The 13,382-nt window shown below is 62.6% G+C and overlaps 2 protein-coding genes across 4 annotated transcripts in view; one reads left to right on the forward strand and one right to left on the reverse strand.

Moving 5' to 3' along the window:
• Window positions 1-244: 244 nt before the first annotated feature.
• On the forward strand, window positions 245-4,317 carry SPHK1 (sphingosine kinase 1). 2 transcript variants are annotated; one of them, XM_041727091.1, is made up of 6 exons: window positions 245-385; window positions 1,873-2,082; window positions 2,415-2,567; window positions 2,652-2,746; window positions 2,817-2,932; window positions 3,225-4,317. In XM_041727091.1, the coding sequence occupies exons 2-6, from the start codon at window positions 2,073-2,075 to the stop codon at window positions 4,012-4,014; spliced, it is 1,164 nt and encodes a 387-aa protein (XP_041583025.1). In that variant the 5' UTR covers window positions 245-385; window positions 1,873-2,072; the 3' UTR covers window positions 4,015-4,317. The 2 variants fall into 2 exon arrangements, with proteins under 2 accessions (XP_041583025.1, XP_041583024.1); XM_041727090.1 differs by lacking the exon at window positions 245-385 and having other exon boundaries at window positions 1,453-2,082.
• A 726-nt stretch (window positions 4,318-5,043) lies between these two features.
• The window catches only part of UBE2O (ubiquitin conjugating enzyme E2 O), a 55,665-nt gene continuing 47,326 nt past the window's right edge, over window positions 5,044-13,382 (reverse strand). For both annotated transcript variants that reach the window (XM_041724930.1, XM_041724929.1), the window contains exons 10-18: window positions 12,933-13,087; window positions 12,559-12,671; window positions 12,348-12,476; window positions 11,682-11,771; window positions 9,993-10,689; window positions 9,611-9,747; window positions 7,607-7,810; window positions 7,455-7,512; window positions 5,044-7,304 (exon numbers count right to left, since the gene is read on the reverse strand). In XM_041724930.1, the coding sequence (XP_041580864.1) occupies window positions 6,634-7,304; window positions 7,455-7,512; window positions 7,607-7,810; window positions 9,611-9,747; window positions 9,993-10,689; window positions 11,682-11,771; window positions 12,348-12,476; window positions 12,559-12,671; window positions 12,933-13,087 (2,254 nt within the window). In that variant the 3' untranslated portion in view covers window positions 5,044-6,633. The remainder of the gene's footprint in view (window positions 7,305-7,454; window positions 7,513-7,606; window positions 7,811-9,610; window positions 9,748-9,992; window positions 10,690-11,681; window positions 11,772-12,347; window positions 12,477-12,558; window positions 12,672-12,932; window positions 13,088-13,382) is intronic.

The following is a 13,382-nucleotide window of genomic DNA, read 5'->3' on the forward strand; positions in this document are numbered from 1 at the left end:
GCCGGCCGGGGCCTCCCGGGGGCCGCGCCAGGCGGGGGCGCGCACCGCTGCGACGCGCGTCCCTCCCCGCGGGGGACCTCGGGCTCCGCCCCCCAGGTGCTGGGAAGCGGGGCCGGGCTGCCGCGCCCCCCGGAAGGGACCCCTCGGAGGCGTGCCCGAGTGACGGGCGCCGCGGGACCTGCGTCTTCCCGATCCCCGGGGGCGCTGGGGAGAGCGAGGCGGGGGGCGGGGGCTGCAGGTGTGGCCTGGGCCCGACCCGGGTGAGGCCTCCCCTAACTTTGGCCGCACCTGGTCAGGGCGCCTAGTCGGCCGCGGCGACGTCCTCCTCCGGGTCTCCGCAAACAACCCCCCAGGGACTTAGCTCGCTGGTGGCGGACGCGTTCAGGTCAGACCCTTGCCCACGACACGTATATCACAGCGCGCCCCCGTGTGCCTCCGTCGAAGCGAGGGCTCCCGGGGCGCTCGCAGCCTCCCGCCGAGCCAGAGGAGGCGGCGGGGCCGCTCCCCCGTGTGTGGCCCTCGGATCCCGAGCGGGCCCCCGGACCTCGGTCACACCGCCGGGCCCCCTCCCGCGGGCGAGGGGCGCGGGCCTGGGTCGCCCGCTGCGGGGTGGCCTCTCGCCCAGGTGAGCCTCGGTGGTTTCCTCTGGGGAAAGATCCAACTTTTATGGGTCTTGACCAGGCCCCCTCCTCCGGCCGCGGCCGCCTGCGCCCCACGCCGGCGGGTGGGAGGACGCCCGGCTGCCCCGGCTCCGGAGGCTGCGCGGCGAGGCTGCCGGCCAGGAGCCAAAGCGGGCGGCACGCGAGTCGCCTGGGCGCGGGGCGCGGGGCCCCGAGGGGTCTGGGCCGCGGGCCCCAGTGGACGGGGCGCAGCGCGCGACGGGGGAAGCCCCCGCGGCCGGAGGTGGCGGCGTCCGGGGACAGCCGAGGGGCCGCTCCGGCCCGGGGCGCCGCGGCGAGTTCGCGTCCCCCCTGCGCGCCCGGGACTCCCGCCCCGCGCGGCGCCGCCTTCTCTCCGGCCGCGGGGCCGGGCCGCGGGCGCTGACCGGGCGGGAGGCGGCGCCGTGAGGCTGGGGGCGGGCAGGCCCAGGCCGCGCCAGGCGCCGGTTCCACCCCCGAGCGCGGGGAGCGCGGGGAGCGCGGGGTGTGGCCAGGCCGCGCGCAGAGGCTCGGCGCCCTCCCTCCCCGCGCCGCGGCGCCTGGCGGCGAAGTTGAGCTAAAAGTTTGAGGCCGGAGCGGGGAGGCCGCGCAGCCAGCGCGACTGCGGCGCTCGGGTCGTCGCTCAGCCGGGGCCGGGCCGAGCCCAGTCCGCCCTCGGCCGCTGCCGGCACGGAGGTGGCGCCTCCCCAGCAAACCGGACCGACTGGGTAGGGCCGCCCGCCCGCGCTCCTCGCCGCTCGCGGCCCCCGGGCGCCCCCTCTGCGCCCGGCGCGGGAGGCGGCGGCGGCGGCGGGCTCGGCTCAGCCCCCGCGGGCCCCCGCGCTGCTCCCACGGGCGAGGCGCGCGTCCCGGCGGCTCCGGCCGCTTCGAGCCCCGCGATGTCCGCTCACGTTCTGGCGTTTTTACGCCGCGGGACCCCTGTGCCCCCGGCGGCCCCGGGGCGGCGAGGAGCCACGGGGCTCTGCCTCCTCGTCGGGCCGGGACCCGACGCCGCCGAGAGGGAGCCCCCGGGACCTGACCCTCCGCTCTGCCGGGGGGGGGGGGGCTCGGGCCGGGCCGGGAGCGCCCCGCGGACGCCAGACCGCGGCTCTGCACCCGGGGGGGGCGATGCCCGAGCGCGCGGCTCCCCGCGCCCCGTCCGCCGGTACAGCCGGGCGCCCCCCGCCGCCGCGGGCCGCTCGGGGCTGCGCCAGCGCTGTCTCCTCTCCCTCAGATCCCGCAGCCGCAGGGGATGACGCGGGCGCCCCCGCGGCCCCGGCTCCGGGCGGGGAGGGCGAGCCCCTCGGCCGGCACCGCGACGCGCGCCTGGGCAGCCCCGATAAGGAGCTGAAGGCAGGGGCCGCCGCCGCCGCCGCGCGCAGCTCCCCGACAGCGCTGGGGACGCCCCGGCCGCGCGAGCCGCGGGTCGAGGTTATGGACTCAGGTTCGTGGGGCCCCGGGGGGCAGGGGCTGCGGGGGGCGGGCTTCTCTTCCTCCCTTGCCAGGAAGAACGGCCCGCGTCAGCCGGGGAAGGAGAGGGGCGGAGGGCAAGCGGAGCGCTTACCCCGACGGGGCCAGAAGCCGGTCCGCCCCTAGCCGAGGACCGGGGTGTCCTGCCCCCCCCCGGCCCCCAGGACGCCGGGGCCTCCTGCCAGGCTCTGTTGGCTCCACCGCCCGGGGATTTCAGGCCCCCGTTTCCACCCCGGCGCCCCCGCTGTGAGCCGCGGCCCCCTAGTGGCCGGTTGGGGACGCGGCCCCGTGGGGCTTGTTTTGCAGCGGGCGGCGCGCGCAGCCTGCTCCCCCAGCCCTGCCGCGTGCTGATCCTGGTGAACCCGCGCGGAGGCAAGGGCAAGGCGCTGCAGCTCTTCCGCAGCCACGTGCAGCCCCTGCTGGCGCAGGCCGAGATCTCCTTCACGCTGATGCTCACTGGTGAGTGCCTCCCGGGGCGTTGCGGGAGCAGCCCCCCCCCCCCCGGCCCCCCTGGACCCCCGTGGCCACCCTGTCTCTCCGCAGAGCGGCGGAACCACGCTCGGGAGCTGGTGCGCGGGGAGGAGCTGGGGCGCTGGGATGCGCTGGTGGTCATGTCCGGAGACGGGCTGATGCATGAGGTGAGGCCTGCCCCGAGGGGCTGGGGGGGGGCGTGCTGCTCAGGCTGAGCGCCCCCCCCTGCTCCCACAGGTGGTGAACGGGCTCATGGAGCGGCCCGACTGGGAGACTGCCATCCGGAAGCCCCTGTGCAGCCTCCCGGCCGGCTCTGGTAACGCGCTGGCAGCTTCTCTGAACCATTATGCCGGGTGAGAGCCCAGGGCCAGAGTGGACCCGTTTCCCTCAGTGCCACCCTCCCACCAGGTTTTCTAAGTTCCCATATATGGCATAACGTCTATTTCCTCTCTCCTGGAGCCTCCACCCTCAGTTCTGGGGCCCTCCCTGGGTGACCAGCGGCTACCTCCTCCTGCGCCATCTGTCATTCCCCCCAGTGCCCTAGGGACGCAGAGTTCCTTTGCCCGCTTCACGTCCTCGGGCAGAGGAGCGAGGAGCACGCGTGAGGCCTCCTGCCCTGCATCATCTGACCTTTCTCCCCTGCAGCTACGAGCAGGTGACTAATGAGGACCTCTTGACCAACTGCACGCTGCTGCTGTGCCGCCGGCTGCTGGCACCCATGAACCTGCTGTCACTGCAGACAGCCTCCGGGACGCGCCTCTTCTCCGTGCTTAGCCTGGCTTGGGGCTTCATTGCTGACGTGGATCTGGAGAGCGAGAAGTTTCGGAGTCTAGGGGAGATGCGCTTCACTCTGGGCACCTTCCTGCGCCTGGCGGCCCTGCGTGTCTACCAGGGCACACTGGCCTACCTCCCCGTGGAAAGGGTGGCCTCCCAGATGCCCACCTCCCCTGCTGTGGACCGGCAGGACCAGCAGGGTCCTACAGATATGCACCTCGTACCCCTGGAGGAGCCAGTGCCCTCACACTGGACGGTGGTACCAGAGCAGGACTTCGTGCTGGTGCTGGCCCTGCTGCACTCACACCTGGGCAGCGAGATGTTTGCTGCCCCCATGGGCCGATGCCCGGCTGGCACTATGCACCTGTTCTACGTGCGGGCGGGTGTGTCTCGGGCCATGCTGCTGCGCCTCTTCCTGGCCATGGAGAAGGGCAGGCACATGGAGTATGACTGTCCCTACCTGGTATATGTGCCTGTGGTTGCCTTCCGCCTGGAGCCCAAGGATGGGAAGGGGGTGTTTGCTGTGGACGGGGAGCTGATGGTCAGTGAGGCTGTGCAGGGCCAGGTGCACCCAGACTACCTCTGGATGGTCAGTGGCTGCATGGATCCCCCAGCCAGCCAGAAGCCTCCCCAGGGACCATCTCCAGAAGAGCCCTTGTGACTCTGTGGGCCTTGCCGTGCTTTAGCCTCCTTGGTCAACTCTGGCAGGACCCTCTCCACCCTTCCGCCAGGACTGGAGGGCCTGTCCGCAGCTCATGTGCCAGGGAGGAGGAGGACCCCTGAAGACGGTGGGAAGGTAGAGGCTGTGCTTTGGGAGGGCAGGCTCTGCCTACCAAAGGCCAGCATGAGGCTCTGGGCCGGGAGCCCAGCTGGTTGGGCCTCCCTGCCTACAGAAGCCACTCCCATTTTGTTTCTGGGAGCCCAACCCCATGAATTAAATACAAATAAAGTGACATTCCCAGCCTCCTGGTCTTATCCTGGGTGTTGGGGCAGGAATGGGGTCTTGCTCCTGCCAGGGCTCTAGAACTTAATGCCCAGTGGTGGGCAGTGGATTGGCAGTGCATAGTCGTGACTCCTGGTAAGTGTCATTTTGGTGGTGGGCACAAGATCAGGGCTAATCTAGGCTTCTTTTTGGGCAGGAGTTAGGGTCCTGCCCCAGTGATTATACCACTTTTGGCCTGGGAGAAGCCAGGGAGCTCAACCAACTGCCCAGCCCCATGTGGAAGACAAACTCAGAGCTAGAATGTCTTAGCCAGGACCACACAGCCAGCTAGTCTCCGTGAAGAGGGAAAAGGACAGAGTTTGGGAGCATTAGGGAGATTAGCAAGGAGCAACAGTCAAAATGGCAGGCGGTTGGAAAGAAGTCCTCTATTCCTCCAGGGGGGCTCCAGGGCTCCCCCAGCCTCCTCTACCCTACGCTGACAGGCCCCTGTGGGGCACAAGTTAGAAAGAAGCAGAAGAGCGGGGCAGATCACCAGGCCCCCAAACTGGTAATCATTTTGACTTAAAGCCCAGGCCGGGTGCTTGGATGTCGGCTCCCCCAGAGGCTGGAAGGTGCTGACCTGGCCAAACTGGTCAGTCAGAGGCCTGGGCACCGCCGCCGTGAACCTTCCTGGCAACTGGTCTTGCCTTCCCCTGGGGAGGGACGTGTGAGGTGCCCCAGAGGGGAAGAAAGGCGACAGAGCCCAGATGAATGGCAGAGGCAGGTTTAATGGTGCCACCTTGTCTTTTTTGTACATTGTAATGAGCCAAACAAAAAAAAAAAATGCAAGTAAAAAAAAAAGTTTAATCACACAGCACTTTATACAGATATCTTAAGCAGTAGGCATTCACATCTCCACATGAACAACGCACTGGGAAGCACAGCCCCACCAGTCACTCTGGATGTTTCTCAAACAAGATACCGACTCAGGGCTCTAAGAGCCGCGGCCTGCGGCGCGGCCCCGTCCTTCCCCGCGGCTGCTGCCCGCTGGGTGCTTGTGGCACAGCACAGGTGTGGAGCCGGCTTAAGGCGGACAAGACGCATCATGCTTTGGCTTCTTTTTTTTTTTTTTTTTGTCTTTTTTTTTCTAATAAGAGTTAATATCTTTGCTTTTGAGATTTATTTTCTTTCAACCTTAAATATTACATACATACACCAAAAATTACATAGCTGCAATGTGCTCAACAGCATCCTCTTAACCTGGAGCTTCACATTATCAAAAGCTTAGAAAACTTGTAAACCTCTGGGCCTGTCTCTGTGAGGGAGGAGAACCCCCGTGGGCCACCTCTCTCTCCCCGGATTGAGCCCGCAGAGTCTGTAAGCGACAGGAGACCGTGAGTGGGGGCTGGCTCTTTCCTTCTGTGTTCCGCGAGCTAGGGGCCACCTCCCAGGCTCAGCATGTGATAGCGGGAGGGCAGAGTGCGGGAGAGGCCCGAGCACTGGCTCTGGCCTTGTTCTGCCGCGCCTCCGCCTCCTGGGGCCCTGGGGTGGGGTTGGGCAGGGAGCGGCCCCGCGGAGGCCCAACACTGCCATCCGCCAGCCACCTGGGACGCCAGAGCAAGGCACCTACCGCTGTTTTTTCCAGCAGCTCCCTGGTTCTCATTCCGTGTCACCTGTGAAGGCCGCCACCCCTCCCGGGTGTCCCCCTGAACCCAGCCCGGTCCCAACCTCTCTTAGAGAGCAAGTTCAACAGGCCTGAGGGTTGTCCTGTGGTACACAGTCCAGAGCGGAGCCAGGAGTTGGTGACAGCAGCTACAACTCCCCAGCTGGGGGACGAGGAAGGACCTGGTGGTGATGGCAGCAGGGGGGCCCGGGGCCCGGGGCCAGGGAAGCTCCAGGGGCACTGAAGAGGGTGGAAAGGGACTGGGGGAAGCGCTGGAGCCGCCCACGCTTCATGCACGCATATCCGCTCGCTCTGCTGCTGGGCTGTGCGGGCCCACAGACAGCCCCCGAGGCAGGCCCTCGGAACCCCGCACCTCCGACCCAAGATGGGCACGGCCAGGAAGCAAGTGCCGGGACGCTCTGCCTGGGTGACAAATGGAAAGACCAGCAGCAGGTTCCAGATTCTCTTTGCCACAGGGGACCGGCCTGTCAAAAGATTGCTTCGGGGGAAGAAACGGCAGCATCTCAAGAAACTCCTTGCACTTCAGCATCAAACTCACCTTGGGGAGAGGGCAATGAGGGGCTTTTGCATCGGGGACAGAGGAGAAAACGGGAAGACGGGCGATTCCGGGGGAGGGAGTGAGCGGGCAGCAGCTGGCCTCTCCCCACGTGACATTCCTTCCTCCAGGGTGGCGGCTACTTGTCCTCCGCGCTCTCAGGCATGCCCGCCTCTAGCAGAGCGGCCCGGAACTGCGTCAGGACACCCCGGATGCTCTTGATGAAACCCTTAGAAAGTGGGAAGAGAGGGAAGCCGATGTCAGGGTAGCCACTCTTCTCAGGCAAGAAGCTCCGGTAGCTCTTTCTCCGCTTCTTTGGTTTGACACTGGGTGGCACCGGGGTGTCAGGCGCTGCCTCCGAAGTCTGGTCTGTGCGGTCCCTGCTAGCTGAGGCCGGGCCCTGGGCGCCGCCCTCCGAGTCTGAGCCCTGGGAGGCCTCGCCAGCGGCTAGCCCTCCGTCCTCAGGTTCTTCTCGGCCGTAGTCTGAGAGCTCGGCCATAGCAGGCGGCTCCGGGGAGCTGCTGTCCTTGGGGATCCCATTGGGCAGCGCGTGGGCCCTCTCCAGCAGGGCGTGGGTTTCCAGCCAGGACTCGATGCGGCTCACCAGCCGCCAGCCGCCAGTACGGAAGTGCTGCCGGATTTCCTGCTCGAAGACTTCAGGGGGCCGCCGCACCAGCTGGGTCATGGACTGGACCACACGGATGAGCGCCATCTCGTTGTAGCAACGACTGTTCTCGTACCCCTCCTGCAGGCCCCGGTCGCTGTCGAAGCCGGCTTCATTGTAGTAGGGTTCATTCACCAGGATCAGACCTGTGGGCGTTGGGGTGGGAAGCCCATGAGGGCTGGCCTGAGGACCCCTGGAGGGCGGCCAGAGCTACAGGGTGGGAGCTGGAGACAGAGGCCCGTGTCTCCGCACCCCCAGCAGCTCTCCTGACCACCGGCCCTCCCCCGACACCGTACCTTGGATGGAGATGAGCACCTGGAGAAGGCTGGATTTGCTCGTCCACCTCTCCGTCCCCTGAAACACATGTGCGCACAGCATGATCGACTGTCCAGACACCCACCCCCGACAGGCTGTCCTCCCACCCCAACGGTGCTGGCATTACACTCACCTTTCCAATCCAGGTGCCCAGGAGGCTGACACACACCTTCCCGTTGTCATACAGGTTGGGGTTCAGGCGGCCACTGCACTGGGAGAGGTAGCAAAAGTGGGGGGGCACGGCTGGGTAGATGTTGGGCAGCTGGATGTCAAACAAGTAGAGGCCATCCTCGTAGGGGGTGCGAGTGGGGCCCTTGATCAGGGCTGAGAAAAGGTCCTAGAGGGAGGGAAGGCTGAGGTCGGTGCGGGCTTCTGCACACGGCACCTGTGTGGATCAGGGGGAGGAAGAACAGCGCCCTGGGATTCCAGACGCCACCAGCTATGGAGAAGCTAAATGGAACTATTTCTGTGTGGGCCTACACGGCATCTTTTAACTCCTGGTATAAATGGAATCATCCAAACTGTTTTTTTATCATTAAGTCATTACTTTGAAGATTCATTTCTTAAAACACCTGCCCTGACCCCCTCTGCCCTCAGGCCAACAACAATTACAACTAGTCAGAAGATGAAAGAACATTCCAAGGTGGCAAGGCTATACTTGCTTTTAGGGAACCAGAGGAACAAGGGGATCTGGAACCCCAGTGGAAAAGCTGGCAGACCACCGAAGAAACTCGGGTCATTAAGTCATTAGGGAGACTGCCCCCAGACAGTTGAAATCTGTGTATCGGGGGTGGGGGGTGGCATCCACTATTACAGCAACACACGTGACACTGGGTGATGTAAAAACAGCGAGGGCAGAGTACTGCCCAGTGCCACCTGCAAGTCTTGAGATAATGCACTGAGCCATTTGTCCCTGCGAGTAAGGCCTGGAAAAAATGCTGTTCTCTCCTCAGCAGAGCTGAGACAGGTTGGAATTGTCAAGTTTTAATAAAACTCAAGCAAAAGCAAAGATGTCACCAAGAACCCTGAGCAGCAGGGGGTGGGGGGATGGGGTAACTGGGTGACGGGCATTAAGGAGGGCATGTGACGTAACGAGCACTGGGTGTTGTACACAACCGATGAATCACTGAACTCTTTATCTCTGAAACGAGTAATACGCTATATGTTGATTGAATTTAAATAAATATAAGAAAGAAAAAAAAGGAATGAATGAACCCTGAGTGGCACCGACCCCGTGGTGACCCCAGCCCCGCCTCATGGTTTCCAGGCAGGTGCAAACAGCACCCCTGTTCTGTTCTCTGGCCCCTCTGGCCAGAGCTGGACTGCGGCTGCGGCCAGGTCAGACTCAAGTTCAGTGTCTCGCACCAGGCCCGGCACACAGCAGGGGCCTGGTGGAGGTGTTGAATAAATGAGGTGACAGATGGACTGGGCATGCCTGTGCCTGGAATGAGGACGCGCTCACACCGCCTCCGGTGGCATGACTCAACCCTGGGCTCGGGCCATGGAGAGAGGAATGGAAAACGCAATGGGACATGGCCACGTGAGTGGATACTAATCTGTAGCTAAAAGAGAATGAACTAGATCAAGACGCATCAACATCAACAGGTCTCAAAAATCATCCCATTGAGAGACAAAAAAGCAAACTACGGATGATGTGTGCAATGACAGGCTACTCGTGTGGAACAGATCACACAAAATGTTTATGCTGACATGTGAGAATGCGAAAATAGAAAATAAAAAAAGGTTGTCTTTTTCTTTTTCTTTTTTTTTTTTTAAAGATCTTCTGTAGGGAGACCCACAAAACTCCTAAAATTATGATGCCTAGGGTAGGGGCTGGGTGAGGATTGGTCAAAGGCAACTTCAGCTTTCTCTGCAACGTTCTGATACTTTTAAAAGAACAACACTCAGGTAATAACTTGTAAAGAAGGGGGAAAAGAACACACTGTGCGGTCTAGACACGTGTGTGCCCCCCACGTGAAAGAGCCTGTCTCCTGCCCCATTAAGGGGTGTGGGAGGCCTCTCAGGTGCTGCTCAGTCCTGGAGGTCCAGGAGCCCACAGCTGGCCGCCTCTGGGTGCCAAGCACCCACACAAGAACACCTGCACCTGCCCATGCCAAGCCCACGCCAGGCTACTTGCCATCCTATCTTCAAAAGTCTTGACCATGATGCCATCGGGCAGCGAGGTAGCCAGCAGTGCCATCTCCTTCCGTACTGTGCTGAAGAACTTCTTGGCTTCTGGAGGCTGGAACTCAATTTTCTTAAAAGAGTGATTTGCTAGAGGGGAGAAAAGAGGGGTCAGTCCCTAAAGACAGGACCCGAGAACTCTATCTGGAAGGACAGCTGCCACCCTGGGGAAGTGGCCTAGAGGAAGCACCCCCCCAGGCGGGCGAATAAGCCCCCAGGCTTCACACCCACGAGCCCAGCCACCGCCCCTGGTGACCACACCAGGGAAATGCTTTCCTCTCCTCAGGCGGCAGCTGGGAGCTGGGAGGGGACCGGCACAGGCAAGGTGAACTCACAGGGCGCAAACTCCAGCACCGAGAAGACCTCGCCCTTGGCACTGGTGAAGGTGACTCCAGGCTTGCCGCCACACTGCTGACAGAGCACCGGGGTCTCGCTGGGCCACTCGGCCTTCACGGGGGACTGCCCCTCGGGTTTGTCCTCCTTGCGTTCAGCATCCGGCATCGCCTCCATCTTCTCCTCCTCCGCAATGGCCACATTGTCCAGAGTCTTCTTGAGATTTTCCTGGAGTTTCTTAATGTCATCTAGAAACTTCTTCTCCCGAGTGGGTTTCTCAGGCTCCACTGTGGGGGAGGTGGGTGAGCCTGTCAGAAGCTGCTCCACAGTCATGTTCTTGAGGCTCTCCAGGATCTTGATGGCCTCTTTCAACTCCCGGAAGCTCTTTGGGGGCCCATCCTTGCCAGCCTTCTCCATCAGCCCAGCCACGGGCGCAGCCATGGCCACAGCCCCCTGAATGGCGGCCGTGGCAGCCTCTTCGCTGATCACCACCCCCTTGTCCTCCTCGGGGGCTGCTGGCTGCTCAGGAGGTGGGATGGGGGGCTCCTCTATCTTGGGGTGCTCATCCTCCACCAGCCCGTTGTCCGTCTCCCAGCTGTCACTGTCGTCCTCCCACTCATCCGAGGATGCCCCACTGGTGCTGCCTTCCACCGAGTCATAGTCTGATTCCTCAATCTCAGACTCAATGTTGTACAAGTGCTGGGGGCAGATGGGCACAGTTCAGAGAGGCTCTGCAGGGCTCCGGGGTGGCCCCCGACGCTCAGAGCTGATGGTGACAGGCTATGCTGAGGCCTCAGCGGGCCCCCTCCGCCCTTTCCCCCTTTCCTATCCTCGACTCTGCAGTTGGGCCTCTCTGTGCTAGGTGGTCCCTGGGACTCTGGGAGGTGCCTCTGCCTACCCCACACCCGGCGGCGGGGCTTAAAGGCCCAAGTGGCAGCCAAGGACCATTCCAGCCTCCTCTGCCTCTATGAATACTGGCCACCCCTGGTGGTAAATCCAGCTCCACCCCAGAGGATTCAGGTCAGCCACCTCTGTGGGGTTTAGCTGAGAACATGCAATAGGAGGGGGAGGTTGAGGAGAGCTGGCCTGTGTCACATCCTGTTCATGTATTCCTGGAATGGTCGCCCGGATGAAGGAGTAAGCCACTCCCTCCCCCACCCCATAAAGGGACCAAGAGAGGGGAGCAGGGATGTGAGGATTGGCTCAAACAGGGTGGGGGCAAAGAAATGATACTGAGAATATCTTTGTTGCTCAGAACCCACCAGCAGGGGCTGGGGCTGGGGCTGGGACTAGGGCCAGCTCTTCTCCTTTCTCTTCCTGATCTGGAGAAATTTTCCTAGAAATGTTGGTGGGAAGGCTCTACCTTCTATAGGAAGTAACCTATGTTTCTTAGCAGAGTGAGACGGGGATGCAGGCAAACCCATAAACCTTCTGGGTGGGGCAAGACTATGGGCCAGCAGTGGGCTGCCCCTCTGTTCTCCTAACTCCCTCCGCCCAGAGCTTGGCATGTAATAACCCCTCCCTCTCAAGCTCTCCCTGAGACCCAAACACCCAAAAGAAGAGACCCTCACTAGGAAGATCTGAGAGCCCGTCTTCCTGTTCCTTGAGCAGGGACAGGAGACAGGCCGAGGCTCCCAGCCCAGCTGCCACAGTTGTGAGCCATGTGGTCTGGGCATTGCCAAAGGGCTCACCTGGGGCAGAATGATGGTCTTTGAGTTGTCAGCCCACACCACCTCCACCTTGCTGCTGACATCCACGCGGGCCACCTGGCCAACTGACGGCTGCAGGGTAAATGGGGCAGGGTCAAGGAGCAGCTCTCCAAGGGGTGAGGGCCACAGCACCGCCAAAAGGGAGCTCTGGCAATGGGTGACAAGGGTGAGGCCACGAGAAGGGAAGGGATGTGGGTGCCAGCCAGAGGCCACACTTGGTGAGCAGCTTAAGCGTAGGACCCTCTGGTTCCAAAACGGGCAGTCGAGCACACAAGCCCCTACTGATTCCATTCCTACCCAAAGCAGTCAGCTCTCGCTGGGCTTCCTGACACTCTTACAACGGGGTCCCTGCCATGGGATGTTTGGTCCTTCTCTTCCTCTGCTTGACCCCAGCCAATTTCCCACTCGCTCATCAAGGCCCAGCTCAGATGCCACCTCCCCAAGCCTCTCCTGTGCCCCCACAGCACTCAGGACCAGCTACATGAAGCCTGATCCCGAAGGTGGGTGAATCCTTGGGGAGGCCGTCAGGCAGCTGCCCTACTGGGGAGGCACTTGGGGAGCCCAGAGCACAGCACGTCTTGTCTCCTGGAGCCACCTGGTGGCACCTCCAGGGACTGCAGATGCTGCCTAGGAGGCAGGCAGCCCTACCTCATCCTCCTTGTGAGGAGCTCCATCCTCAGTATTGCCAATGCGGATGACGATGTCAGTTGTGCGGAACCGGAAGTCAGGATGGTCAGCAATGTCGTAGACGCTCACGTCTTCCTCTTCTCCAATCAGCTAGAGGATAGGATGGGTCGTCGTGAGCTCAGGGGCCTGACACCTAGCCCACCATGAAACAGTGGGGACCGCGTGTACTCACCTCCACGTCATCGCCACTTGGCCGTAGCTTGAACCACTTCACCATGCAGGTACGGCCCACGTGGTCCCCGGACTGTACCACACCATAGACAGCGGGGTCCGGACAGCTCTGGGCTGCAGAACCAGAGGAGGGAACGTCTAGGTAAGGAGTCCTGGTGGGGCCACCTGCCCCTCACTACATCTCAACCACAGCCAGACACGGAACCCACATGTCCTCTGGCTAGGTTGGTGGAGGCCAGAAAAGGCTGCCCCGGCCCTTGAAAAAGTGAGTCACCTTCTAAGGGGTTGTCTCCTCCCTGCCCCTGAGACCTCCGGCCCATCCCCCCTAAGCCCTGTCCAGGCCCTCTGCTGGGCAGCTTCTGGAGGCAGTACTACCTCTCTTGTCCACCACGAAGTCTCCGGGGCAGAATTCGTTATTGTCCAGGTGGTGCACGGGAAAGAGGTCATTGGAGCGAATGTTGCACTCCACGGAGCCATCCTGCCACATGACGTCTGCCGAGGTCATGGTGGTTACCACCTCCACTGCCACCCTGCAGGCACGGTGCCACCAGCCAGCCAGGCCACACAAACGGGCGAGAAGGAAGACAAAGCGGTCCACATGTGCTCACCTACACCTCCCCTGCCCTGCGACCTCCTTGGAGAAAGGTCTCCTTTGGGAGACCTCGTGAATGCGATCCTAAGGGCCAGACCCGGGGCCAGTGCCACCATGCCACCCACTGCCCCACTCCCAGACCTCTCCTTTCTATCCAGGCCAATCCGAGGCACCTCAGATGGGTGCCCCCGAACCCACAGAGGGCTTGTGGACTGTGTGTGCTTGTGTGTGCA

This window comes from Vulpes lagopus, chromosome 12 (genome assembly GCF_018345385.1).
Source record: "Vulpes lagopus strain Blue_001 chromosome 12, ASM1834538v1, whole genome shotgun sequence".
NCBI lineage: Eukaryota > Metazoa > Chordata > Mammalia > Carnivora > Canidae > Vulpes > Vulpes lagopus.

Coding starts and splice junctions, on each gene's coding strand:
- SPHK1 (XM_041727090.1), top strand. CDS start 1,767: ATGCCCGAGCGCGCGGCTCCCCGCGCCCCGTCCGCCGGTACAGCCGGG. Junction 2,568..2,651: donor CTTCACGCTGATGCTCACTG/GTGAGTGCCTCC, acceptor GTCTCTCCGCAG/AGCGGCGGAACCACGCTCGG. Junction 2,933..3,224: donor TCTCTGAACCATTATGCCGG/GTGAGAGCCCAG, acceptor TCTCCCCTGCAG/CTACGAGCAGGTGACTAATG.